This window comes from Xyrauchen texanus, chromosome 13 (genome assembly GCF_025860055.1).
Source record: "Xyrauchen texanus isolate HMW12.3.18 chromosome 13, RBS_HiC_50CHRs, whole genome shotgun sequence".
Taxonomy (NCBI): domain Eukaryota; kingdom Metazoa; phylum Chordata; class Actinopteri; order Cypriniformes; family Catostomidae; genus Xyrauchen; species Xyrauchen texanus.
The window spans coordinates 33,544,586-33,570,498 of NC_068288.1; the positions used below are offsets into that span (position 1 = coordinate 33,544,586).

The following is a 25,913-nucleotide window of genomic DNA, read 5'->3' on the forward strand; positions in this document are numbered from 1 at the left end:
CTCTGGGTTGCCAGATAATAGATGCAACATCCCAATCAGAGATTTATACTTGCACAAATAGGAAATATTTCACCATGTCATACTTAATTTAAGCAATCTGGCAACCATGCTTGCGAGTGCTCTCTCTCTCTCTCTCTCTCTCTCTCTCTCTCTCTCTCTCTCTCTCTCTCTCTCTCTCTCTCTCTCTCTTTGGAAAAAAACTTTAAGTCCTCAATAGTGCAATATTATGCTCAAAGAAAAATGTGATGCAATCACGTGATGCTGCGTGTGCTGTTTAGTACCAAGTCCGCGAGCAGACATTTTCAGTGATGAACTTTAGTAAAATCCCAATTCGCACATGGAGGCAGGGGCGCCCGTATAGGGGGGAAAAGTTAGGACCATTCCAAGGGCCCCTGAATGACAGGGGGCCCCAACAAATAGGTAAAACTAATTTAATTAATATTTTTTTTCAATTATATTATACATTATATAAACCATCATCATTGAGTATATTTCAAATAATAATAAAATTAATTATGTCTTTGATTTTACTTATTTTGGCAATAAGAGTTAAATATCCCCATTGACCAAAAAGTAAACATCCATATTGACCGACCACCCCCTGTATCTGCATGAAATGGTTTGGTCCTGCTTTAGCGCGCTCATCAGTGAGTGAATGACGGTGTTTAGTTGCAGACAGTTAGTCGATGCGCCACAAACGCAGATTACAATGTTGAGCAGTATAACAAAATCTGGTTTTCAAAAAAGGAAAGAGAGAAAAGAGAGAGAGGAAAGACAAAGGAAAGGGTATCAATCTTTAACCCAGTTTTTCACCAAGAAAGGTGGGTAGCCTTTAGTCTGTGAGTGGTATTAACCTGTTGTCCATAGAGACAGAGCGTATTTAGGCCACGGAACAATCCAACCGTCTCCATTGACTTTGCATTGCGAGAGACTGCCTCCTTGTCATTTATGACTTATAACAAAAAAACAAAACAATGTTTAAAAGCTGCTGTGTGACGAGGTATACAGCAAACAAGCTAAATAACCCAGAAATATTTTTTTATAAGCTGTCGACACCAGAAAACGGTTTGTTTCAGGTTATAAAAGGAGACTACTACCCAAACTACTCTGAGATCTATGCCCACTGGAACGCGACATGATATTGTAAAAAGAAAAAAAACATTGATAATTTTAACCATGTCGTTTGCTTATTTCACCACCCTATGTGAACCTGAGAGGAGGAGATATATTCAATTTACAAATTCTTCCTTCTGATGCTTCATGTCTTATTGCCTGTATCTACTTTTGTCTCCTTAAAGGCTGGCTTTTATGGTTCTGAAGATTATAAAAATGTATTTCTGGGTTTAGTTAGGCATTTTCTGTCTTTTGTTATATGTCATAAAGCCTCTCGCAATGCAAAGTCACGAGACGGTTGGATTGTCTTCCCTCCCGGTGGGCGTGGTCTTCAGATTATGACGCGTTGCGCTCAGTCTCTAGTGAAATAAGCTAGCTAGCTAAAAAAATAAATAAGTTAGCTAGCTGCAGGTGTTAGCCTACATTTAATCAACATTTAATCAGTGCAGGGAAACTTTTAGCAAGATATTCATATTAAATCATTGTCCATGCCCCTTTTAGCAGACTTACAGATGAGTCAGCAGCACCCCAGTCTCCCCATAACTGCACCCCTCTCTGTCCCTGTGAAGAAGGTGAGCAACATCGTGTAAATGACTTAGCATCATTCCAGGCACTCTGTGGGGTTCTCTGTCTCTCTTGCTCTTTTTACCATAACAAAAAAGAAAATGAAATATTTATTAATGACAGAAATCAAACACAAATTATTTTCTCACATAATGACCATTATGACATAAATAAAAAAATTATGTCATCCTGTCTGTACTGGATGCAGTTAGAAACAATGAGTAGCTTACCTCAACCTGCATGTAGTGCTAGTATTGAACTACAAGAAGTTGCAAGCCTTTGATTAGAGTTATGTAAAGCTTTTGATGGCAAAGTTAGGCCCTAGAGATGTGGTGACAACAGCTGCGCAGAAGGGGCCCAATTAGATTTTTTTGTCATGGGGCCCAAAATTCCTGGTGGCACCCCTGCATGGAGGGGACAGGCGAGCAAAACCAAGTGAGAAAGGAAAGTGTTTTTTGTAAAATGCTGAAGTCCCTCACACCTGTAGGCTATGTGAATGTTACTCTGGCAGTAATCATTTATCAGTGTCACCCAGCCTGTTTTATTCAGCTGTGTGCTGAATGGGATGCCAAACATTGACGAGACTCACATCATGACCAATGACGCCTGTTTCACACATACTCCGTGTGCAGTGCGTATGCGGTGTGTATACGGTACAGGAGCAGCACGCGCTACAGTGCTTTCACATATGCTGCGTTTGCAGTGCGCTACTGATCCGCAGAATCTGTGTGCCACAAAATCAAAAATGTGTAAGGAATTTTGATTTTAAACACAAACGTTAAATTTGAGATTGTTTAAGGCATTGAAACAGTATGTAAATTCATTTTAATCATTGTGATTCTTTGTTTTACATGTAGTTCGAGTTGAAGAAAAGCTATCGCGCTATATCTGTTGCTAAGAAGGAGTAGAATGAGACGCATTTGCGTTCACTCTGTCTTTTTTTAGGGTAAAAAATCATATAGGATGGCATTTTGCAACTTTTGGGATTATAATCATTCTTTTTTGTTTTTCTTGACCCTGTAATTTAGTAACTGTAGAACACATTAACTGAAATTATGCATATATGATGAAATGATTACAGTTTCTTGTCAATCTATGTCTATTTTAATGTGATCAATGCGCTGCCACTTTAATTCAGTGATAATCGCCTCGCTCAGATACTATTAAACATGATAGTGCTAGAATAACGCATGGTGTAGTGCTGAGTTACTCCAAAGAAATGATTAAATATGGCTGATGTTTACTGCCAAGTGCATTCAAGTTGGCTTAATTTATTTAGAAAAACGGCTATCGTCCATAGACAGATCGATGGACGGGTGTTTGGTTACACTACTATTCGGAGCAGGATGTGCAGACTGTTTTAACAAAGTCGCTGTGAGAAATATAAATTGTACATGCTGTCTTTAGTTTGACATCTAACTCTGAATGTATGTGTGCGAATCACAGAATCACACCACACGCACGAAGAGTCCATGACCTTCATAGATGCTGTTAGTTTCTCTTGTCTTATCCTCTTTCAGAATGTTTTGCGCTCCAACAAGCACATACTCTTTCCTTGAGCTAAATATCTCAGTCGAACATAACAAATATCTAGGACTGCTTGACCTCATATGATTACCGTTCCCGTGCTATTCCGGTCAACATTTATTGTCCTTGGCTGTCTCGCAAGTCTTGCTATCACTATACTATTGGCTGTTGGTTGTTCTTTGTTCTATGAAAGGTATAAATATTATGCTTGCTGTAATAAACTTTGAGTAGATTGAATAGAAACAACCGTGTGTTGTCGTTCTTTCTTCACCCTTCATGAAGTCTCCAGATACGCAGACTCCTGATGGCACTTACCTGGGCATGCACAGAAAGGGACCGAGGAATTCTTGATGGTAGAAGTTTTGTGTGTATTCATTCCTAACAGTGGCTTTCAAGACAAGTCAGTCCACTTAGCCACCTCTTTTAGAATGCTTCCGGGCAGCAATGTTCTATGATACATCTTGAGTAAGGAAAGATCGAAATCATTAAAACTGTTTGGCAAGATAACTATCAAAGAATATATTTCAAATCGGCAGTTAAATCTGTCAACAATGGTAACATAAATTGTTCTCCTTTAGCTCAGATCACAAAAAAAAATATTATTTCAGTCTAGAAAACAGGCAATGTCAGTTTCTGAAAATTGATTGGCTTGTTTACCTGTATGGTGGGACTTCCTTTTCTCCATCTGCAATATTGGGCTTTCCAATTTCTCCCATTAATTTCAACACAAGTGCTCCTCCTTGTGGCCAAACAGTCTCTCGTTTTAATTCCTTTAATATCATCACTGTACATTCTAAAATGCTTAATTTTCAATTAATTTAACATTTAATTGTATTTTTCACTCGACCAATATTTAAAATAGTGACCAATACTCGACCAATATTTCACCGAGCAATTTATAATGAACACTATGGTCTGATCCTCTGAGATCCTATTCTGCTCACTACAATTGTACAGAGTGGTTATCTGAGTTACCGCTGCCTTTCTGTCAGCTGGAACCAGTCTGGCCATTCCCGTTGACCTCTCTCATCAACAAGGCCTTTCCATCTTCAGAACTGCTGCTCACTGGTTGTTGTGTTTGTTTTTTTGGCACAATTCTGAGTAAACTCTAGAGACTATTGTGTATGAAAATCACAGGTGATCAGCAGTTACAGAAATGCTCAAACCAGCCTGTCTGGCACCAAAAATCATGCCATGTTCAAAATCACTGAGACCACATTTTTCCCCATTTTGATGCTTGGTATAAATATGAACTGAAGCTCCTGACCCGTATCTCCATGACTTTATGCATTGCACTGCTGCGACCTTATTGGCTGATTAGATAATCGCATGAATAAGTAGGTGTACAGGTGGTCCTAATAAAGTGCTCCGTGAGTATACATACCATCAATCTAAACAGGGAACTTTTGGTTTTGTTCAGAATATGTAAACACGGGGCCACTTTGAAATGTTCCCCAGCTAATACATTCAAACACCTTCACATACTTCTAATTTGGTATTGCCTTGTAAGATGCTTATTAGGAGAGAGAAGCCTGTGTTACTTAAGTGAACAATCCTTAAATGGAAGTGGTTGATTCACAAAGCCTTACAAGGCAACCTTTTCTCTCCTACACATATTGTACAAACACACTCATATAATCTGACATAAAGAATGATTTTCCAAATCAAAGGTGTTTCAAAGACTCTGAACATTTATTATGTTAATGAACAGCAGATGATAAAAGGGGTGTCAAATGAATTACAAACACACACATTTTGGCCATTTTAAAAAGAGGTTAACCAAACACAATTGTAGCCAATCAAAATGTCCCTCACAGTTTAAGACATGACTAGGGTTGAATGGTAACACTGCAGGAAGGCATGAGGTGGAATGTAATGGCTGAATGGAAGGTATTCCAGCAATAATTCTCCTGAAACATGATAAAAGGCACTTAAGGAAAAAAATAAGGGACAAACCATTTAAAAAAGCCAATATGGAAATGCAGAATTACATAAATGGGGGGGCTGACAGACAAAATAAAATAAAACAGACGTGTTTCAAATCTTCAACCGCTCATGACCATCCTTACGAGTTCTGTAGAGAAACAAAGAGAAAGATTAGCAAAGTTGCCTATACCCATAAATAGTCAATGACCATAGTATGTGCAGTTTTCCCTGGAAACAATCACAACAGAATTTGCAGCAGTCTGAGAATAATTTGACAGCAAGGGGAGGGAAAGAGATTATCCAGGCCTATAAGTTTGAATGTATTAGAGATAGCATACCTCCTTATAAGGGCAATGGGAGAGGAGATAAATTACATATTGTATATACAAAGAGAAAGCAAGACCGGCCTTCAGCAATGTGACAGGATTACAAACTAAAACCAAAGGGATTTGGAAGACAACATCATAGTGGGGACTTGTCATCACTCTAGTGTCTAAATTGTAATTTAGAGCAAAGGAGATGGCATAAGGTTGACCAGCAAACTTTGTTCACACTAGAGTTAGCACCAGTACAGCATCACCATGGCAACAGTGGGAGTCAGGAGATGCCTATGGACATGCAGAGATGCTACATGCTAGACTATAGCCAGAGAACGCAGCAGAGGGGAGCTGCAGGAAAGAAGAATAAATTAATATAAAACTGAAAGACAGTTTACAATACTTTCTGTACCCATACCCTCTCTTCAGCCAGCCATAATGTGGTGCACAAATGCTGTCAGGAGGAAAAGTTAATGGGTTAAATGCACAACAATTTAAATCTAATCACGCGTGAACGTCATGACATTCAGATACCAAAAGGGATCTGAAAGTTGTACCTTCATAACTGATGCAGCCATTAGCATCCTCATGTCCTGCCAAAAGAGTCTCCACCTCTTCCTCTGTCATTTTCTCACCTATAATCAAAGACAAGCACACAGGTATGTCAATGTTTTCCTAAAATAAATGTTTCAACATTGAGAAACAGATCAATATTACATTTTTTTTTACTATAAATTCTCCTCCCTGCCCAGAATGTGACGATAAGCATGAAGAATATACCAAAAACATAAAAAGAAAAATGTGAAAGCGGAAATTTATAGTAAATAAATACTTAAATATTGATCTGTTTCACACTCACACCTATCATATCACTTCTAAAGAAATTGATTTAACCACTGGAGTAATACAAATTACTTTTATGATGCCTTTATGTACTTTTTGGACTTTCAAAGTTCTGGCCACCATTCACTTGCAAATATACTTCTAAAAATCTTTGTTTGTGTTTTGCAGAAAATAGTCAGTCATACACATCTGGGATGGCATGAGGGTGAGTAAATCATGAGGCAATTTACATTTTTGGATGAACTATACCTAAAGTACACAGAGGCATATACCATACCAGTTTCAGTGCAATTCATGTCAGACTTTCAAGTGCTTTAATTCAGTTCTATTCAGTTCAGTTTCTTAGAATAAAATAGTGCCTTACAAAACCCAGTGAGCAAGCCAAAGGCATCAATCATTGCAAGAAAAACTCACTAAGATGTTTAGGTAAGATGAGAAAGAAACCTTGGGTGGAATCACAACTGATTATACTGTATTCTACAGCTTTACTGTACTCCAGCTGCTTAATTTCACTCTTTTTAGATTGTATTGTACTGTCATTATAAAAGAAGCTATGATTCTTTACCCAGTGTAGTAAGGACGTGCCGTAGTTCAGCGCCCATCACGGTCCCATTTCCCTCTTTGTCAAACACCCGAAGTCCCTCAACAAAGTCCTCAAATGAACCCTGATCCTTGTTCTTAGCGATGGCCTGGAGCATGGGCAAGAACTGCTCAAAGTCCAGCATCTTCATGTTCATATCTGAGAACAAGCACCACAACAAGACATTACAATCACTCTTAATGTATTAACACCAACATAATTCACATCTAACCCACTGCAAATCAGCCAGATTAGAAAGGATTCAAGCAGAATGATGCATTTATAATTGAATCGTAAATGTGGAGGATAAACAACACACAACTAGATTAAATCCGCAGGACTGTTTGTTGTGGTCCTGAGTGTATTTAGACTGATTAAAGAGATATTATTGTTTTGTCTAATGAAATGTAGAAAAGCATTGCTGCTTTATTGATGAAAACATTGTACGTAATACAATTAGTATGTTTTGTTTTGACATAACTTCATATGAAATACTGAGTTGCATTTATACTGCTACAAGGTACTCATCACCTATGTTTAAACATTGACATTGGTGCATTGGTCAGTAAAATGTCATGAATCAGCATTACTTAAAGGTTCCACATTTAAATATTTGTTGATCATTTGGAAAGTGAAAGATGTTTAACAATGCATATTCGTAGGGGCCAGGTCTGCTAAGCAACCAGATTGTCCCAGTTGCTTGGGAGGGTAGATTCACCTGAGGTAACCTCCTCGTGGTCGCTATAATGTGGTTCGCTCTTGGTGGGGTGCGTGGGGAGTTGTGTGTGGATTCCGCGGTGGATGGCATGAAGCCTCCACACGTGCTATGTCTCCATGGTAATGGAGTAAACATTATAAGAGTTGGGTATTCCAAATTGGCAAGAAAAAGGGGAGAAAAAAACCTTGCATATTCTTAACTTCTGTAACACTTAACATTGTTTTTAAGGATTTATAAAGGGGTTCATTAATGAGTAATAAGTCATTTTATGCATTTACAGAAACATGCATAAAAAGGGCATCTTTTGTCCAATACTTGACAATTAGTGAGCATTTTTACTTGCATGTTATAACTGCTTAATAATTACACTTATTCATTATATTTTAATCAAAAGCAAAATTTTTGATGTGATTTATGTCACAATGCCGGTAAAATAGTTTCTGATGTTGGCAACATCCTAATAAATGCTTTACCACTGTAAACTTTACATTAAGGTACATTTTCTTTGGTTACTAATATATAAGATGTGTTGTTAAGCATTTATAACACAAGGCAAAGTTTGTCAGGTATTGCATGAAAGTCAGGCTTATTATGCATTTTGTTATAACCGTATATAACTGATTTATAATGCATCAGTAAATGTATTATTAGTGCTTAATAAACCCCTTTATAATCCCTGAACAAAAGGAACATTTATGTAAAGTGACTTCCCAAATGCATAAGTAGGGCCTGACCTTCATTACTCGGGTTGCCAAGTACTTTGAGGACTTCAGCATTGACAGGATTTTGCCCCAGAGCACGCATCACATCCCCACACTGACTGTACATGATCTTCCCATCTCCTGTTCGGTCAAACAGAAGGAAGGCCTCCTTAAACTCTGTTATCGAGAGAAAGAGAGCAAGAAAATGCATTAAAGCTGGCATAGACAAGAATATGTACTGTATAGTGTGTGACCTATAGGACTTTAAGTGCCTCAATGTAACCTTGAGGGACAAGTTCAAATCAGTTTTGCTGAAGTCAACATTATGCCATAAAATGAACCTGGAATATTCCTGGATAAATAAATAAATAAACCTGGAAGTTAGGTGATCTGAAATATGAGAATAACACTGATTTGTCATGGTTTCGTGGGGATTTGTCTCAAAAGCAGCAGATACGTTTTAATCTACAATCGTGAGGCATCTAGTTTGAGACTTTGCCTGGGGAGACTCGCACTAAGATAGTGATCTGAAACTACTGACGCTTCACAAACATTCACAGGAATGTAGAAAAAAGATCTTAACAGTGTCATACTATACACATACTCCGATTATCCATATGGACAGAAGCGAGAGAGAGCGAGAGAACGCGCACTCCATCAACCAGAATGTTTTCTAACTAAACAGGGAGGATATTGTACAATGATGAGCAAGGGAACACCGTGCTGGCCACCATCTAATATAGTTCGTACAATATAGATCGTACTGAACTTACTAGATATGTGGTGATGGGTATGCCGTGTCTCAAAATATCTCTAATTAGACAGCATGTTTGGCCAGCACAGCCGTGCTGTACGCGCCCACAAATGATGTCTGTGTAGGCAGCTTCCTAAGGTTTGAGACACGCCCTGTGACTGCTATACCGGAGCGATTTGTTGTTGCTATGACCTATCACTAAAATGAATTTAATTCAAAGACATCTTCATATATCTTGAACACATTCCAGTCCTTCCGGTCCTTCAAACGCAACGCATCTGTAAATTGCACTCCAGACATATTCATATTTCACAGAAACGTCCTGTCGAATTGAACGCTATTCAATTAAATTACTGCGTGTGCTATCGCATTATGATTATCCAGTGCCAAACAATTGCTATTATACTGTACAGCTGTCACTCGGTGCAAACTGAGGTGCAGGCCTTTATATTTATAAGACAACTGAAATAGATTCTAATGCAATCCAGCATATATTGTACAATGTGGCAGGTAAGTCATATTGCACAGAATACATATAATTCACATTATCATAATATTCATATTGTCAACACTTATAACTCACCACAGATCTGGTCCTCTGAAAAGTCAGACTGTCCAAGCCAAGGATGAGGAGGGGCAACCGAACAGATCATTAAAACACAGAAGATAAATTAAATATTTCAATTAGGATATCGGACAATTGGGTTATTAAAAAAAATACAAAAATATTGAGATTCTCATTTAAATTACAACATTCAGAACGAACCAAAACACAGATAATTAAATATTAAATGTGTGAGATCTTAATCAGCATCTGGAGGATTAAAATGCTTATGGTAGGCTACTGTATGAGTCAGTTCACAAAACCCTCTAACGGTTATATTGGTAAAGCTATCGGTTGTATGACTAATAGGCGAGAGATGGCATTGCGCTTACCATAGCTGCAGTGGTTGAGGATGGAGCTGAGGAAGCGTCAGCGCGAGCGCTATGTGAATTACAGTATGAGCACGCACACACTATACATTCACAATGACGTCACGTCCACTGGATTCAATCAGAATCGGCCTATCAAGTAGAGCGGGCGCTGGTTTCCCTCTTCCGTCATTACCACTGTGTTTGTAACACATGCGCAGAAAAAAACACGGTAAATACCGTAATTGTAATGTCGTCGCCTCACATCTCTCTTAGACACATCTAGTCTAATTTAAAAACATTAATTTATGACATATTGTGGTATCCAATCAACCATATAAATAACTTTTAATAAAGCTAAACTGACGATGTGTGGGGAGTAATTTGTGGGGATTATTACAGATGTAAATGGTCTGGTTTGATCTGAAGAATTTATAGTGTACCTCAGTGATGGAGGTGTAACACTGTTAATGTAGCTTTAGGGTTGGAGCAATCTAGTGTCCTGTCAGATGATAAGATTTCTTATAAGACAAAAAACAGACTCATTTTAGGAACATGGGAAATTACAGCTTTCTGTATTAAAATAGATAGATGGCGCTCAAGTTCATAAAATGGGTATAGCTGATCAGAATTTTGCCCAAGTTGCCACCCGCCCCCCTCTTTGATTTTTGTCAATTAAAAATCAAATTCAGACTGCTCTGTAAAATCATGGGGTTAGCAACAATGTCCGAAATTTAAGGACTCTAAAACGATAAAAAAAAGCACCTGATATTCAAAATGTAGGGGCAAAACATTTCTTTAATATTCTATTAAAATCCTAGTTATACATGTTATGGCATAAAATATGTAGGCTATTGCATATGATTTCATTAAGATAAACTATCAGTCTTACTCATTTTTATTAATTAATAATTTAAAGTATAAGGTATAAACAATAGTTTATATTTTAGGTAAAACAAAAATATGCCCTCATATAGGCAAAGAAATGCCCCTTAAAAAGGGAGATTTCACCTTTAAAAGTTCATTTCATGTTGTGCACATCATGTCAACAAAATGTAAAAACAGCATGTAAATATATAATTTTCAGTACAATACAACAAAATGCACATGTTTCTCCTGACTAGGGCAAGTTTTTAAATAACTGCCACAACCATAACTGCTACCAGATTAGTGTCTGGAGCCCATGGCTTAGCAACATCGTGACTAGATACTGATTACCATGCAATGGCTCAGACATACTCAAATAAATGAAGAGTTTTGGATTATAACTGAATCACAGGTAAAATAGGTTTTAGAAGGTAATTTAAAAGGTTATGTAATGTAAAGGGCTTTATTCTCATCTATAGTCAAGGAAAGCTGACCTGCCAGAGAGAGTCCCTCAGGCAAATGAAGCTTAGTTAGATCCTTAAGACAATACACTCTGAAATACAGAGCAGATTCAGTGATCATAGAGGGTGTGGAGGAAATTGAATTATTCTTGTCAATGCAAGTGAAGGGATGAGCATGTACCTTAACAAAGCCAGACTGTCTTTTGATATTGTGGTGAGCCATTTGGACAAAACAACATCCTTCACCAACTGCTGAAACTTTTGTTCCTTTTCATTCCTCGCCACAAATCGGTCTCACAGTTCACCTTGAACACATCCCATGTACATTTTAGATACATGTGTGAGCTACCTTGACCTTGTGAGGTTAGAGTGCATTGAAACATGTCTAATAATGACTGCATGACAGTGTACTTCAACCATGACACCAACCGGTCCCTCCTTTGCTTTCTGACCCTCCAAGTCGGCTTGCTTTGCTCCAGTTCTCTTTTTGTGCTTGTTCGTGCCGCCATCTTTCTGCCTGCAAACAATTGGACAAATCATATGATATTTAACCCAATGTAGAGACTTAAGGTTGCACACTCTGAGGAACACTGACTCACACCTGTGTAATGTCGTTGTTGCATTTCTCCTATGCCTTTTTGCAGTTGATGAAGGTGTAGCCTGTAGATTTGCGTAATTTGAGGAAAAGTGCTTTGTCTGCCGCTAAACTCGGAAGCTTGTGTAAAGAGACTGAACATGCTGCGTGAGACCTACATGAAAATGACATTGTTGTAACATGACACATGATCCAAAGATGCTACTCGACATCACACAACCGTTAAAACAATCTATACAGTCTACACAATCTGTCATCTATTACTATTACTATTATCTCAAGTACACCATTATTTGCATAACAAGCTGTAAAATTTTAATATACAGGTGTTGTGTCGAAGTCTGTTTCCCTTAGGTTAGTGTTCCCTGTAGTGCCGTTAAACATTAAACATAGGGGGAACAGGCTTCAACACTAACTTAAGGGGAAACATGGGAGAACAGAGCTTGACAGCACAGTTAAACATTAAACATAGGAGGAACAGACTTCGACACTAACCTAAAGGGGACACATAGGGGGAACAGACTTCGACATAACACCAGAATTATGGATCAACTTGGGATCGTGTTAATTGGGGATGTGCACATGCATGTGAATAATTTTACTTGCCTTTTCAGCAGATGCGTTCAGTGTGAATTTTCAATGAGTAAAGAAAAAACGTAATGAATTGTACTTGCTTGTACTTGCTTGTTTTGATTATTGGGGGGAGTTATCCCCCCTCCCCCCCAAATCTACACCCCTGTATGCAACACTAAAGCATCATAGGCTTATGTGTGTCAATAATATACTTTCAATTGCTTTTCCTATCTTTATAATCAATAATGGCTTAATTAACCATGATAGTTTGGGAAAGTTTCTCCTACCATTAAAAATTAACAAAGTAATCTTTTAGAACTGTAACGTTCAGTGGTTAATCATGCTGAAACATCATTATGCGACCCAGATTCAAATCCTGTATCATCACAATGCATTTTTATCTTATAAGAGGCTTATTGAAAACTATTTTGTAAAACACAGGGACAGTTTATCATATTGTTTTAAGCAAATCTACTGTATCAAAATTGCAACCGAATCTGACAGCGAGAAGAAAATTATGACCTAAGCTGTCTATAGTTTACAGGCTTTTTTTAAATTGTCAAACTATTTTAAGATATAAGATCAAATCTTACGATCTTCCTTTCTCATGCTTTCTCAGAGTATCATTTATCATTGGTCAGTTTGGTCTTTGTTGCTCTCCAGTCTCCACACAAAAACAAAATTGCACTTTTTAAAGATCATCTTTTGGTCGTGTCATTGTAATCATAAATATACGACAAGTAAAGAATATCATTACATCACTATGAATTAAATTGACAGATGTCAACTGGAGAATTGAACCAGAGTCACGAACATGCTACCTCTAGACCAACCAGCTTTTCTGTGATACACAAACAATTACTTTCTTAAACTTTTAAAACAGTTTTTTTTTTTTATATATATATATATATAAATGGAAGTAATTTAGGAGTATATTTCTGACACATTTCAGCCTATGATGCTTTAGTGTTACAAATTAAAGTGTTCCACTTATGATTTACTGCTCTGACAAGTGTAATCGCAGTTGCCATATTCAAATCAATGACCCATGTTAGCATGGGAAACCAGATGTTACCCTGTGAAACCGTTAAAATCGCTCTTACAATTTCATCAAATTTATTGGAACAGACATTGATGAAACAAAATAATGATACCAAAAATTTTTTAGAATGTGCAAAATGTCTTTTCTTTACTCATTGACAATTCACATTGAACAAATCTGCTGAAAAGGCAAGTAAAATTATTAAAATGCACGCCGCACATCCCCAGTTAACATGATCCCCAGTTGATCCATAACATCGACATGGAAAAAACGTCGACATTTCTTATGTATAATTTGAAAACTGAAGACTGCGGTGTACCCACTCCACAATGCTCACCTTGCCTAGCTCGGTTTTGACAAACCGAAATAAAGAATATGAAGACATTTCTAAATGGGTTTCCCTTACGACAGTCACTGGAATGTCATCGAAACATGGTTTCTACTGAGAGAGAGAAAGGTCATCATGTTATGTGCCACCGTTGCAGTGTAAAAATGGCTTAAGAATAATAATAGTAATTAAAAAAAAAAGATCTTACTGGATAAAGTGAAATTACTATTACTATTCTTATTTCATATAATTTTATATTTTTTTCTCATTGCATTGAAAAATGTCGTGCTACTGGGCAGTTAAAGGAAATCACAGGGGGGCTTTCTTCAAATTCCTTTTGATGTTCAAAAGGGGTGTTTTATCCCATTAGTGATCAGAATCCATTTATTGTGAAACCGTAGACTATTGAGGTCTACTTTTTGTTTAATGTTAAGTTGGAATTGGAATCCTATCAAATATTTCCCTTTAGGATCCTTTAGGAGTGGTTCCAAAAATTATCTCATGATTCTGGATGCTAAACTGTCAAACTAACAACAGACCAGGGCACAAACTAAGTTGACATAGAAAACAGTGTCACATCTCTGAGCAGGTGACAACTCTGGGCACTAGCCTAAAGATGGAAGGTTTTGACAAAATGATCATGATTGCAGTGGAGCCACCTGGACACAAGAACACTTGCCAAACAGAGGCAGAGCATTATTTCAAGAAAGTATAGAAATATTACATTGCATGCTACAGTATATTCTATATATACTAAATTCTAATGCTGCATCGAATCTGTTTTCACCAGGTGTCCACCATTCTTGGAACTTGAAACTTAACATTTCTGATTTTCTCACAGATCGTGAGAAACCGACCAAGAAACTGACTATCTTTGTCGAGCAAAGAGGAACAGAGACTGAATAATTTCTATAATTTTAACAACTTCCTCTAATTTACCACCCTCCCTTTTGATCACAGTGATACGGAGTCTACTGGTCTTTTCTTGTCAAATATTTGGAGTTATTATTGTGACTTTTTTACAGACTCATTGACCTGAGCAGGTATAAATAAGCAAACTCGGTCAAAATCTGCAGCTTGTGCATCTAAATCATCAAACGTTTATGATGACGGTCATCCTCATTCTCTCTCTCACCATCTCCCTGATCTCTCAGGGCTACAGCTGTAAGTTTATATCTGTAATTTCTTTCATGAGTCTACATTCATTCGTTATTTAAGCGGTAGTTCACCCAAAATTGAACATTCTGCCATAATTTACCTTTAAGTTGTTCCAAACATGTATGACTTTTTTTCACTAGAGGTGTTAGGGACTGAGAGCCTCATTCACCATTTTCTTTCATGGTATGGCATAAAAAGCATTCAAAGAAAGTGAATGGTGACTGGGGGTTTCAATCCCTATATTCTGCCAAACATCACCTTGACTTCCATGGAATAAAGAAATCTGGAAATGTGTGGAATAACATGAAAGTGAAGAATTTTCTTGTATAGTTGAACTATCTCTTTAAATGAAAGAAATATGACAAATGTTTATGTTTATGTATCTATTTTTTATATAGCATGACAGTTATTACAATGCATACTGTCTTTCCCTCTCTTTTGAGTGTCTTTTTCTCAGATTCTCGATACAGTAAGTGTCACTGTGGAGATGTGTAATACTGAATTTTACTGACTTTTGCTTTCTTCATTTTTTGCATTATGACCAGACCTAGACAGAATCTGCTGACTTTTTTTTGACATTTTCTGTGCTGAATTTTAGGGAAAATCTGCAGAAGGGATTTAAACATAGCAAAATGTATTACATGGACCTGAGAGTACTACACTATTATTGGTAGCTAAAAGCATCATGAAATTAGCCAAAATATTTAATAAACAAACATATAAAGAATGAGGAATGTGTAGAACTTTTATGAATGACATATGTCGCAATTCTGCGGAAATCTGCAGAGTTTTGTGTGGAAATCTGCGTGTGCAGATTCCATCTGGGCCTGAAGTAATGATTCACAAAGTCTTCTTAAGTCTTAAAGGTATAGTTCACCCAAAAATAAAATTATGTCATCATTCACTCACCCTCAAGTTGTTCCAAAACCATTTAACAGTATTTTTTCCACCATGAGGCACAAAAGGAGACGTTAGTCATAATGACAGTCTCAGTAACCATTCAGTTGTATGAAGAAGAAAAAAAGCACTTTCCATTGTATGGAGGAAAGATGCTAGAGAATAAGAACTGAGGCTGTCAGTCCCTTTAACATTCTGTCTAATATCAACATGAGGGTGAATAAATGTTGGCAGAATTTTTATTTTTGTGTGAACAGTCTCTTTATGATGTGCCTTATGTCTAATTGCTTTTATATCATAGTCAGTTCCGACTCATCCAAATACTAATACTAGTACATTAGTAATTTGATGTAGACGTAATAAAGTGTATTGGTTTAGTAGAGCTATTCCCTCACATGAAGTGTAACCCAAAGGGTAGTCAAGTAAACAATTTCAGTGATGCCTTGGCTGTTTTTAGCATATGCAATATGTCTAATCTCCTTCAAGGGTCATTTTCCTGTAAAGGAAGATGTGGAAAATTCTACAGTTCCTTGGTCCGTTGCCACTGTGACTTACAATGCCAGCAGTATGAGAACTGCTGCAATGACTATGAAAAGAAGTGTGGTCGTCGAGGTGAGCTTTAATATCCATAACATTAAACATAGCAAATACTTTATGTAGAGTGTCTACATTTCAGATAAAACAAGATTTTTTTTATTTTATTTAACAAATAAGGTGTAACTTCTCAAAAGATACTCCTTGTTCAATTAGGCAAAAGGTACAAAAAAATCACAAATCAAACAAATCACTTTGCAAAGTATTGCAAACTGTAAACAAACACTGACAGTCATAGCTGTGGGAAGTAGGGGTGCTGCAGAACCCCCTGTCTGTATTGCAGCACCCCCTGTTAAATGCTGTCAAACTGTCATATTCTGTGTTAATCTTGTTAACTAAAGTAATGATGAAAAAATTAAGGGGTATTTTTATTATTTCTGCAGCAGCGGCCAACACTAACCCTAAACTGGTATTGGTAATGAGCTCTGCTGTGTCCACCTGTATAGTTTCACTCACCTTTTCACACATCTCTGAGTTACTCAGAATACTCATGGTTAAAGGGAATTTGTAATGAAGGACTCAATAATATTCAGGCAAAAAACAAAAAAACAAAAACAAACAAATTTGAAACAAACAAAAAAACAACCTATGTATTTCTATTCATAAAACAAAGTTGCAAAAGTTCCTAAAGGTAAGATAAATCTAAATAGTGATTAACAATTTTTAAATTGGTTATCCCCCCCAATTTATGACCGACCCATCACCCAAAATACAGAGTATGGGTCAAAGTCAAATTTGAGTGCTCAAAACGTCACACATAAAACTTTGAACTTTCAACCAAAATTCTTGAATCTTAGCACACCCCCAAAAAACATGGGTTGTGTCTCCATCTTCTGATTGGCATCGCCAGCAGGTGGGTGTGTCTTTAAGACCAAACCTATACAATCTAGAGGGGGTCCAATAGAATCGATGTAAAATCTTAAATTGCATAAGGTCCACACTTGCATCTCTGGATGTAGACTTGAAATGTTTTAGAATCCTAGCCCACAATCCCTCCTCCAATATCAAGTTGAAATCTTTCTCCCATAATCTTGATAGAAGTTAAAGCTCCATCCCCCAGACTCTGAATTAACAGGGAGTAATACACTGATGCCTCATGACCTTTTCCAAAAGCAGTAATCACCACTCCCAGAGTATCTGCTGCTTTAAGGTGTGTGAGCTACTCCCAAAAATATTACAGAGCAGATGGTGTAGCTGTAAATACCTAAAGATGAAATACTCATATAGGTCACAAGTGTAGTAACCTCCCTCACAATCTGCTCTGACCAGCAGAAAGGGGACCTTTCAAAACATAATTTAGGGTTCAGCCATATGCTCAAGGCAACATTTAAATAAATGTCAGAATTAAACACTCTAGACACTTTTGTCCATACCGAGTGCAAATGCGAGATAACGGTGTAATTTATCTTCGATTAATTTGATAGAGAGGCTTTGCAATGGTGAAACAGGGGCAAGAACTTCCAGTTGAATACAAAACCAGGGAGGAGCTCTCTCAGGTGGAAGCGACCAATGAGTTAAATGTCTGTGACCGAATGCATGAAATGAAGGATTTATGCATTCCAAATGAAGGACTTCGCTTTGCTATCAAATTGCTTGAAATAAGAGAGGGGGACTGTAGCAGGTAGTTAAATTTTGGAATACAATTCATTTTAATAACATTAACCTTCCCAATCATAGATAAATATAATGAAGCCCACCTGCCCACATCACTCGAAAACCTTTTAATTAAGGGGTGTAACTAAATCACTCTAACTAAATCAGACAAATTTGAATAAAATGCCCAAATATTTAATGCCCTGATTGGGCCACTGGAAGGCGTCCGGCTGAAAAGTCTGGGCATTAAACTTATTTGGACCAAGTCATCAATTTCAAAACCTTTTTTACAGTGGCACAATTATATTTTTGGCTACAAAACTAATTTCAAACATTTAAGCATACACCTTTAAATCAAAATATTTTTAAGATCATGAGAAACATTTCAGTCAAGTGTTTCAAAAGGTTTGACAAGTAGTGTATATATAGAATAGAGTATATATCTTTCTTACAGTTTATCTGATAATGTGACAGTCTATCTAACTATCTACCTAGCTGTTTGTCATTCTGTAAAACTAGTTTAAAAATCAATTTACTAATACTGTACTTAAGGTTAGGGTTAGGTTAGGTTATGTTAGGATTTGGTTTAGGGTAAGGGTTAGCAGTTAAGGGTTGGGGTTATGGTTAGGGATTTGAAAAAAAACCCTAAACAAAGAATTAAACTTCAACTTGTTACTCGTGCTGCATGTTTGTGCTATGGGCATGAATGATACTCCAAATCATGCAGCTAATTGAGGAGAGATGTGTTATAGCTTTTCTAAGCAATCAGACAATTTTCACCTGGTGTCAATAAAATTGGCATAAAAGTAAATAAATAAAAATCCCTTAGACTTACAGTACATTGAAGGAGAGACCTGAGCCATATGTTACCAGTATATAGAGACTTATTGGGCTAGACAACACCCTCACAACCACCCAAAAACACCCTAGCAACCACATAGCAATGTATTGAACTATTCAGAACATTCAGAACCACCAAGAGGGTGGTTAAGAATCTCTCCATCCATCCGTCCAATTATTTTGTTGCATTATGAAGGCAACTTTTGCATTGGCAAGCACCACTTACATTTTCTTCAGAAAATATACAGATCTTGTCATTTTAGTAATTACTTTTAGTTAATTTACTTATAATTACTAAAACACATTTCCAATTCTGGAAACTCTTCCCTCCTTACTTCAATTCTATAATTTTACTGCTTTCTCTCCTTCTTTGTGTATTTGTTCCCTAATTGCACTAATTCATTTTTTATTTTTTTTGCTGTGTCTCGGATTCTCTCGTGTCCTCAGTGTCAGCTATTGTCACTAACAATGAGATCAAGACTCTGTCTGAGACACTGTTCAGGTTGGACTCTAACAGTGCCACAGACTCACAGCTAGTTATTGACCCTCAAGCACAGATCTCTTCCTCTAAGACCAACTCTCAGAATGACCTCTCACCACGCCCGTAAGACACACATTCTGTACATGTACTCACACACACATACATACAGATAACCACATACACACATACTGTATATGAACTCATACAGTGGCCCCAAAAATAATTTGGAAACATAAACCACACTTAAAAATGTTTTAGTTTTATTCCATTAGAAACAGAGTAAACCAAGTGACACTTCTAACAAACAAAGCTAGACCTTGTCTCAGAATTATTTATTTTTTTCATTTAGTATCTTATAAACTTCTTTTATGAGATAATGTGGTATCTTTTTTTTTAAAGAAATGCCACGTGGTTTGATATTTTTGTCTAATTCAATGCCTTTCAGACATTTTTAAGTGTGACTTAAGTGTCCAAATACTGTTTGGGGCCACTGTACACATTCATAAACTTGGGATGTTATATGCATTATAATGCTCTCTCTCTCTCTCTCTCTCTCTCTCTCTCTCTAGATTGTTCAAGTATGTGAGCGAGGATACTTTGTTTTCCAAGCCCACGTATAAAGCTCTCCTGAGTTTGCTTGACAACTATAGATGGGCGACAGGAGATGTTGAGTATGTCCCCTCTAAGGAGGTGCAGGAACAGGACACTTTTCTAAGAGAGACAATGCTGAACACTGAGATTGGCAGGGAGCTCTACAATTTCCTCTACTCTAAAGGTACTACATAGAAAGCTTAAATACATTATTTAAACACAAAATGAAAATGCTGCTTTTACAACAACTCAGAATTTTCTTTTAGAAAAGAAAAAAAATATGTTATCCCATGAGCAGAACGATTTTGAACAAAAGAGTAATATCGAGAAACTGAAAAGTCTGAAAACAGCTTGTTGGGCAAAGTGGAGTTATGGAGTCATAAAGTCAAGTCAAACTTTATTTATAGAGCACATTTAAAAACAACAGGAGTTGAACCAATTCAATACAATTTAGAGACAGAGTGTTAAACTTAGCAAACAAAAGAGAAAGATAATAATAATAAAAATAGATTAAATAAAGCAAAAAACATTATTGAATAAATGAAAACAATCAGAAGAGGCAAAATCAGTTGACTTTAAGATACAGTAAAACTTCAGACAGTATCAAAAGCTAAAAAATAAAAATAGGCCTTTTAAAATAGTTTTAAAAATAGCTAATGATGACGAATTGAGGCAGGCTGACGTACAGGTAGTTTCAGTAGTCTAAATGCGATGAGAACATGAATCTCAATTTCAAGGTCCTCGCGAGAAAATTAGTGTTTCAATTTTGCAGCAGATCTTAGATGGAAGGAACTATTTTTAATGACATTACTGTAGTGTTGTGTTCACAGTGCTATGTACAGTACACTGCAAACCCTTTTAAATTGACTCTACTCAATTGATTGAGTAAATTCGAGTGACTGAGTGTTGGCATCTCCAAAAGTTTACATATCTTGGTGTTTATATAGAGTGGTGTTCATAGAGAATGAACTTAACTACAGTATTTAAATTAAGATAACTGGATGCATCTGATTCTAGGTCAAACATAAAACAAAATTATTTCTCCACAGAAATGCATATATGCCTTAACTTAAGATTCACACGCTAAAGGAGAAATGAGGTAGACTTAACAGGGTCCAAATTGACCAAAGGGGATACAGATCACCCCAGTGGAGTCATCACACAGAAACTATTTGTATCAAAACAACATAAATATTAACACAAAATAGCGAAACGCTCTATGAATTCTTAATAACAACTATTTAAATGCCCCCATAATTCCCTTTGATCAAAGAAACATAAATGAAGTGCAAGGCATTGTGGGTATTCCCGATAGCCTCAATTTTGTACTCAATCGTTTGTGTTATTGACACTTAAAATCAGTACCGCCGCTCCCTATAAGCAGACTACGCAGTCTGTGTAGGGCACTAACTCCCTCGGGGGGCACCATCGTACTCTTGGAGGGCACCAGAAAGTCCACCGGCTGCCCTTATTCGCACGTTGTAAGTTATTCAAAGACCCGAAAGCAGTTGCAGAACACAGAGGATCGCTTCAAGTTCATATCACACGATAAAACGATAAAAAAATAAAATAAATAAAAAATAAAAGACAACTTGATTTTCCAGTAATAACAACATTAGGGATTACAGTAAATCTATTTCAAAAAGTGTGCTGCTGAATATTCAAACGCAAATAGAATATGATGAGTAACTTGGATTTCTTTGCAATGAGACCAAATTTTGTTGTTTTTGTTGGTCAAAAGAAAATTCAATAATTATAGGTTCAACCCAGTTGCACGGTGTTAGCACTGTTTCATATGTTATGGGACAGGTATGTACTCATCGCAGAAGGAGTTTATCCAGGATCTGAAGATGATGTGGTTTGGCCTTTACTCTCGATCTGATGGCAAGCTGGACTCCAGCGGGTTTGAGCACATCTTTGTAGGTCAGTCTGCGTATGATCAAAAGTGATGTGAGGCTGAGAGAGCATTCTGTACAATGTGTGTGTGTGTGTGTGTGTTGTAATATGTCTGAGTACAGGGGAAATTAAGGGTGGGAAAATATCTGGTTTCCACAACTGGTTGCAGTTCTATCTGAATGAGAAAGAAGGACTACTGAATTACTACAGCCATAGTTTCAATGGCCCTGTGAGTATTTCATCTGTTAATCTACGGTAACTGTTGCAACATACATGTGTAACCAAACTGTAGAGTAATTAAAGTACACATTCAAGATACAAGAGTCAGTGATGATGTTTTCATGCAATACAGTAAGATTTGGTCTACTAAAATAAAATTTTCACTTCTCCCTCAGTGGACCACATATCCTGATGTATTGGGAATGCAGTTCAAATGGGATGGTTATTTTAAGGAAGTTGGCTCTTCCTTTATTGGTGCTAGTCCTGAATTTGATCTGGCTGTCTATAGTCTCTGCTACATCACCCGCCCTGGGAAGATGTGAGTTGTACTTATTAGTCTCACTACCCCTCAGCTTTTCATTTTATATTCCATCTCTCCATCCATCCATCCATCCATCCATCCATCCATCCAGTCCAATTATTTTGTTTACTTCAGTAGATGTATCAGTTAATGTGACCATGTATTAGTTTTATACACCCATTCAGTTGTGTATACAATCCATCTATTCATCAAAATTACAATTTCTTAGCAACTATTTTTCAAATAATGAACAAAATATATTATTATTTTATGGTTACATCATCATATTATTTTTTTTACAATAATTTGATAATATAAAGTATATTAATGTAACTATATTATGAAAAAATATTAGCCATATTTTTCTGATTAAATTTTTTTATTGATTCACAAAGATAACAAAAGTAAAACAAATACTGTATACACAGAATCAACAATTAACCCCACCATTACCCCTCCCCCTCACAATCCTAAACTCCACCCTTACTCTAAACAGCATCCCTGTGGTCACACATGATTATAGACACACATTTTTATATATATATATATATATAGGGGATTTAGAAAGGGGATTTATTAATACATCATTTTGGGTTCAGCCATATGCTCGAGGCAACATATAATAAATGTCAGAATTAAACACTCTGGAAACTTTTGTCCATACAGAGTGCAAATGCGAGATAACGGGGTGTAACTTAACTTCTCTGATTCATTTGGTAGAAAGGCTTTGCAATGCCAAAATAGGGGCAAGAACTTCCTGTTCAATACAAAACCAGGGAGGGACTCTCTCAGGTGAAAGCGACCAATGAGCTAAATGTCTGAGACAGAATGCATAATAATAAAACAAAATCTTGGGTAGGACTAGCCCACCTTTGTCAATCGGCCTATGCAAGTCACTGAAATGTAATCTGGGATGTTTACCATCCTAAATGAAGGATGTCTGGAGAGAGACAAAGCGATAAGGGTGCTTACACCTGAGCTAAATTTTGTCTAAGACCTATCCCTAATTCCAGTAAGCATGGGGAGAGCTGCATATAAACGGCCAGGCTACCGCCAGAGAGAGACTGAATGACACGAGTGACCAGTGACTGGCATGTCTTATTAAATGTTTATTGTGAAGCTGAAGAGTTTATACTGAAGTTTATATGTACTGTGAAGCTGAAGTCTCAGAGAAGTTTATGTTGAAATAGTTTGTGTGACACTGATCTGATTGAACTGAGAAAAGCTATGTGAAGAGTGCACGCAGAGTGTTGAAGGCAGAGAAATAAAGAGCCTTACTTGACTGCATCATTGCTCTCCGTCTCCTCCCTTCCATCTCAGAACTTGGAGTTCTTACACTTCCCAATCATAGATAAATGTAATGAAGCCCATCTGCCCACATCGTTCAAAAATATTTTTTATTAAAGGGTCTAAATTATCTCCAACTAAATCACACAAATTTGCTGGGAACAAAATACCCAATGCCCTGTTTGGGCCATTGGAACGCACCCAACTGAAAAGCTGTTACAGGGCAGTATGCTGTCAGAGACAAAGCTTCGGATTTAGACCAAATAACTCTGTATCCCGAGAACTTAGAAAAGGAATTAATAGTTCTGTGTAGGCAATGCATAGATCTAGTAGGGTCAGAGACAAATAATAAATAAGCTTATGCGCCACACCTCCCGCCATCACCCCTGGAAAATCATGCACCTTTCTTATCGTGACTGCTAATGGTTCCAGGGCAAGACAGAACAATAATGGGGAAAGAGGGCAACCCTTTCAAATAATTTGAAATTAATACATTCATTTGTACTGCTGCTACCGGGTGTGTATAAAGTAACTTAATCCAACCAATAAAAGTATTCCCGAACCCATACATTTCCAAAATCTTAAAATGATCATCTATCATATCAAATGCCTTTTCGGCATCAAGTGAGATGGCAGCGACAAAACAAACTCCAGCCAATAGGAGGCATAAGCACAAAGAACTTGCAGATTCATCCACACAATTGTCCCGAAGGAGTGTTATGTCACAAAAATAAACTCCAGCTGCTAGGCGGAACCAGCACAAAAAGAAACAAAAAAGGCACTCAGTTTCCTTGGACAGTCAAGTGGATGTTCAGTGAGTCGGTCCATTTGGCTGCAACATGAGTAAATAACTTACCCAGTCCTTTGACTTTATGAAGGACATAGCTTGCTGGGGATTATTCTTAATTTGGCTGGGAACATCAGTGCAAATGGGACCTTCTGTTGATGTAAGAGTATCTTGCATTCCTTGAATCGATCACGTTTCTCTCATTAAATTTGCCCATAATATGGGAAAAAGTAAATGCTGTGGTTTATCCAAGAAAGCCTTCCTTTACTCCTCGCCTCTCGTAACACAAGATCTTTATCGGATGATCTCAGAAATGTGGCCAGAATTGACTGGGGTCTGTCTCCCTCAGTGGATCGTCGAGCCGGAACCCTGTGAGCTCACTCGATTTCCAGCTTATTGCCTGTTATATCGAGTAGAATCGGTAACAGCCCATTCAGGAATTTCACCATATCCTGACCTTCTTTGGCCTCAGGAATTACAACAATATGGACGTTATTCTGCCGGCTACGGTTCACCAAGTCCTCCAACTTCTCCCAGAAAATATTAGCCATATTAGCCCTTAACCATTATTAAGCACATTAACCTTAAATGCTTGTCTGTATTCTCAGGTGTTATCTGAGTTTGGGAGGAAAGACCCAGGGCATTCAGACTTACACCTGGAATAAGAGCAGCTATGGGGATGGAAAGAAGTACATTGGCTCTGCCTACCCTGCCACACCCTGATGCCAAAATGATTTGACTTTGATATTATCAGACCATCACTATATGATCTACGGCTAACACATCAATCTTTAATATTCCTCAGTTTGTCTTTTTGTTATTTTAAACACCTCCCTGTCTTTTCTTGAATATGAATCTGTCTCATACACATTCACAAACTTGTATTGTCATAACTTCACATACTTTTAACTCTATTGTTAAGCAATGACTCAGGATTTTATGCAAGGAACTCAGGATGTCTTGCAAGGTAGATGTTCCACATTTTTAAACAGCAAATTTAGAAACAGATTGATTATCCAACTGATAAGCTAAGAAAAAATATACCACAAATAAAGTATGACAGTTTAATTCTGTTGCCATGAACTCAATGACAAGATGGTGTAACTGACTAAGCTTTGTACAAAAAAAGTACAATGGTATACCATTCTTCATGGACACTACCATGATGGTAAAGAAATTGTATTCTTTGAAGCACCTTGAATATGTAAACACTGCGGTATAAACAGTTTCCTTGACTCTGTACTGTATAAGATTAGTGGATGTTGTGAATAAATTATCAAGGAATTAAACTAAAGCATTCACACATTTACCAAAATTTGGCATCACATCAGTATCCTTTGCATATATTAAGAACTGCTATCTTTACCTAAGCTACAGTAAGTAAACTAAATATATTATCCCTTTACTATCCCATCTACTAATTACAACAAAAAAAAGACCCAATAAAA

General features: G+C 37.1%; 2 protein-coding genes and 1 pseudogene across 4 annotated transcripts; 1 reads left to right on the forward strand and 2 right to left on the reverse strand.

Annotated features, from left to right (window-relative positions):
* The first annotated feature begins 382 nt into the window (after positions 1-382).
* On the forward strand, positions 383-25,913 carry LOC127654118 (uridylate-specific endoribonuclease A-like). 2 transcript variants are annotated; one of them, XM_052141128.1, is made up of 11 exons: positions 383-420; positions 1,615-1,685; positions 6,459-6,495; positions 14,847-14,985; positions 16,363-16,488; positions 19,351-19,507; positions 19,954-20,159; positions 21,785-21,898; positions 21,994-22,100; positions 22,267-22,409; positions 25,074-25,911. In XM_052141128.1, exons 4-11 carry the CDS (start codon positions 14,925-14,927, stop codon positions 25,186-25,188), a joined length of 1,029 nt encoding a protein of 342 aa, XP_051997088.1. In that variant the 5' UTR covers positions 383-420; positions 1,615-1,685; positions 6,459-6,495; positions 14,847-14,924; the 3' UTR covers positions 25,189-25,911. The 2 variants fall into 2 exon arrangements, with proteins under 2 accessions (XP_051997088.1, XP_051997089.1); XM_052141129.1 differs by lacking the exons at positions 383-420; positions 1,615-1,685; positions 6,459-6,495; positions 16,363-16,488 and having other exon boundaries at positions 14,799-14,985; positions 25,074-25,913.
* LOC127654121 (myosin light polypeptide 6-like) lies at positions 4,880-10,103 on the reverse strand. Of its 2 annotated transcripts, XM_052141130.1 has the most exons (7): positions 9,980-10,103; positions 9,627-9,654; positions 8,323-8,466; positions 6,856-7,029; positions 6,005-6,082; positions 5,866-5,901; positions 4,880-5,278 (listed from the first exon to the last, which is right to left on the reverse strand). In XM_052141130.1, exons 1-6 carry the CDS (start codon positions 9,980-9,982, stop codon positions 5,873-5,875), a joined length of 456 nt encoding a protein of 151 aa, XP_051997090.1. In that variant the 5' UTR covers positions 9,983-10,103; the 3' UTR covers positions 4,880-5,278; positions 5,866-5,872. The 2 variants fall into 2 exon arrangements, with proteins under 2 accessions (XP_051997090.1, XP_051997092.1); XM_052141132.1 differs by lacking the exon at positions 5,866-5,901.
* Positions 10,127-13,878, reverse strand: LOC127654120 (elongation factor Ts, mitochondrial-like; annotated as a pseudogene).